This window comes from Podarcis erhardii (assembly GCF_964252035.2).
Source record: "Podarcis erhardii genome assembly, chromosome: 13".
Taxonomy (NCBI): domain Eukaryota; kingdom Metazoa; phylum Chordata; class Lepidosauria; order Squamata; family Lacertidae; genus Podarcis; species Podarcis erhardii.
This window is the reverse complement of record NC_138502.1, coordinates 24,048,231-24,051,579: the sequence shown is the minus strand read 5'-3', so window position 1 is coordinate 24,051,579 and position 3,349 is coordinate 24,048,231. Positions and strand designations below refer to the sequence as shown.

General features: G+C 40.6%; 1 protein-coding gene across 1 annotated transcript; it reads right to left on the bottom strand.

Annotated features, from left to right (window-relative positions):
* Positions 1 to 1,456: 1,456 nt before the first annotated feature.
* LOC309327012 (olfactory receptor 13H1-like) lies at positions 1,457 to 2,374 on the bottom strand (the record flags this gene model as incomplete). The annotated part of the gene is made up of 1 exon (XM_081836044.1): positions 1,457 to 2,374. One exon carries the CDS (start codon positions 2,372 to 2,374, stop codon positions 1,457 to 1,459), a length of 918 nt encoding a protein of 305 aa, XP_081692170.1.
* Between the last annotated feature and the right edge of the window lie 975 nt (positions 2,375 to 3,349).

Below are 3,349 nucleotides of genomic sequence, written 5' to 3'. Positions count from 1 at the left end.
CAGAAAGTAACATAGTGAGTTCTCCCGGGCTTAACTCCTTCAGCTTGAGACGTTAAAGGAAACTTGAGCTCTGGCCCTGCCATTCCCCTCTAGCCTCTCACTCTGGAGCCGTCCCCAACAGACAAGAGACTGTGACGTGGGGATGAGCTCCTACTCTGGGTCTTTCTGGCTCATTGCTAGGCAACATGTAGTACTCTACTAAAGGGGTGTGTGAGAGGAGGAGAGCCAGCAGGACTGAGACTATCCTGCTATGGTATGGCAGGTGTACTGTCTGATTCCTCCCTGTTTGTGTCTGCATTCACACCAAGACGCTCAACCTCCAGCCCTGTCCTGGAAAGGCCTTCTAACCCCCCTTGATCACTCCACCCTCATGCTTCCACCACCACCCAGCTCAACCCTCCCCATTGTCCCACCACCAGGACCAGGGGTCAAAGTCTTCATCTTCCCTGGGGAGCTCCTGGATGGAAGGATCCTCACACTCCTCATCCAGACAGTACCTGACAGAGCCTGATTAAAGGATGCATACTAACTGAAGAGAACTCATGTTATATGGAGTAGTTAACCAACTCACCTCTTGGATTTATTTATTTATTTATAATAATGTTTATTATTTTATTATCTGACTAGGTTCACACTCCTGTCTCAGTGACATCTATGCTGGCTTGCCCATGTCCACAGTATGGAATATGTCAGGGTCTCCAAGGATGTGCTCTATGTGGAGATGGCTTCTGGCACCAGGCCTGTTGGCAGACTAACTCTGTGTTACAAAGGCAGGGAACATCAACCCTTGTATACAACCGCAGTGCCTAGAGACAGACAGGCAAGTTGTGTATCCATAGCAGTGACCAAAAGAGGAATGCCTACAGGGAGGAGCACAATGAGAAGAAGAGCTATGGTGCATCCTTTGCAGCACAACTGGATGCCTTCATCTGCCACAGCTAAGGTACTTATATACAGCAGATACATTATGTGAAGAAAAACTGCACACTTCCTTTATTTCCATTTTTGGTTCCTTTCAGAAAAAAATAGACATCTCCATATTCTTAATTAACAAAACTAACAACCTATTAAAAGGGTTACATTAAAAGAGAGCACTGTATAAATATATATGTGGCCCCTTCACATCTCTTTGGCCTAAGGAAAATGCAAAGATTAAAGCATCATTTCAGTTTAACATACAGTGGTACCTTGGGTTACATATGCTTCGGGTTACATATTCTTCAGGTTACAGACTCCGCTAACCCAGAAATAGTACCTCGGGTTAAGAACTTTGCTTCAGGATGAGAACAGAAATCGCGTGGCAGCAGCAGGAGGCCCCATTAGCTAAAGTGGTGCTTCAGGTTAAGTACAGTTTCAGATTAAGAACGGACCTCCAGAACGAATTAAGTATGTAAACAGAGGTACCACTGTACTCTCAAGTATTAAGAGAAACCCTAAGGTTCAGTCAACAATATGATTACAGTTTCTTCCGTATCAGTCTTTTAAGTGCCCCCAGCACACCTTGGTTTCTCAATGTATAGATTAAAGGGTTTAACATGGGTATTATTGCTGCATTGAAGACAAAAATAAATTTATCACTATCCTGATTGTCCTTAGATTGAGGCTTGATGTATTGGACTATAGCATTTCCAAAGAAAACCACCACCACAGCCAGGTGAGATCCACAAGTAGAGAAAGCTTTCTTTCTGCCACCAGATGAATCTATTCTCAAAATGGTCACAATTATACGTACATAGGAAAAAAGGATCAAGCAGAAGGGGAAAAGTACTGTGAAGGTGCTGGTAAAGTACATGATCAGTTGGCTCACTGCCATGTCTGAACACATCAACTTCATGAGGGCTGTGAGCTCACAGGCAAAATGATCCACCTCATTGTGTCCACAGAAGTGGGCTGGTTTTGCAAGACAGGGTACTATAGCTAGCAAAAAGGCCATTGTCCATGATGCAATAGCCAAAACAACGCAAACTCTCCAGTTCATGATAATCATATAATGCAGTGGACTGGAGATGGCAACATACCGGTCATAAGCCATGACTGCTAACAGGAAACATTCCGTTCCTCCTAAGTATATGCCAGCATACATTTGAATGTAACATGAAGCAAAAGGCATGACAGGTCTGTCCACCAAACAGTTGGCAATAGATTGTGGAACTGAAAAAGTACAAAGACCAATATCAATGATGGACAGATTGCAAAGAAAAAAATACATTGGATTGTGAAGCCGAGGATCAGCTGTGACCACGAAGACAATGAGTCCATTTCCAACAACATTTCCTAAGTAGATGATGCTCATTAAAGCCGCTAATCCTGTTCTTATTTTGGGATGTCCGGAAAATCCAATGAGGACAAATTCAGTGATGTCAGTCTCATTCATGTCTTCTAGATTCTGCATAAGGAATTTGCTTTTGGTGATCAAGGGAAGAAACAGAAAATGCACAAAATTTGAGAAAGTATTGGCTACATATAATACAGGCATTTATAAAAAGGTGATATTGAAATTGATAATTTTATAACTAGATTAAAATGTTTGTAATCTGAATCATAGACACACACAAACAGGTTATATTGGTCAAATTAAATCAATTTTTAGTAAAAGGCGAAAGATTTATACGATCTGAAGAGAAACCAGATGAACCAAGAAATAGAATGGAAAATAAAACAAATGAGGCAAAAAACTTTTGAATCAGCAGATAAATGTGGGAAATTGCTGTCATGGCAATTGAAAAAGAGGCAAAAGTTGAATACTGTGACGTCCCTTGAAGTAGAGGGGAAATTTGTAAACAAACCAAATGAAATCAGTAATTGTTTCCAAAGTTTCTTCAAGAAATTATACGCACAAGGGCCGAAAGATGAACAAGAGATAGAAGAATTTATTAAAAAATATGGACTATCAAAGATCTCGAAAAAAAAATAAAAGGACTTTAAATGAAAAAATTACGAATCAGGAAATTGAGGGTGCCATCCAGAATATGCAATTGGGAAAATCACCAGGGCCAGATGGACTGACGGCGAGATACTACAAAGCAATGAAGGAATGGTTAATACAACCATTGAAAGAAGTGTGTAATCAAATCTTGGAGGGGAAAAAGGCTCCCGAATCGTGGAAAGAAGCATTCATCTCACTTATACCGAAGACAGAAACTGAGAAACATCAAGTTAAGAACTACCGCCCTATATCACTCTTAAATGTGGATTATAAAATTTTTGCAGACATTTTAGCAAAAAGATTTAAAAAAGTGTTGGTAGAGGAGATTCAGAAAGACCAAACAGGCTTTCTCCCAGGGAGACATATGTCAGAGAATGTAAGGAATATTATAGACATTTTGGAACTATTGGAGACTGATTTAAA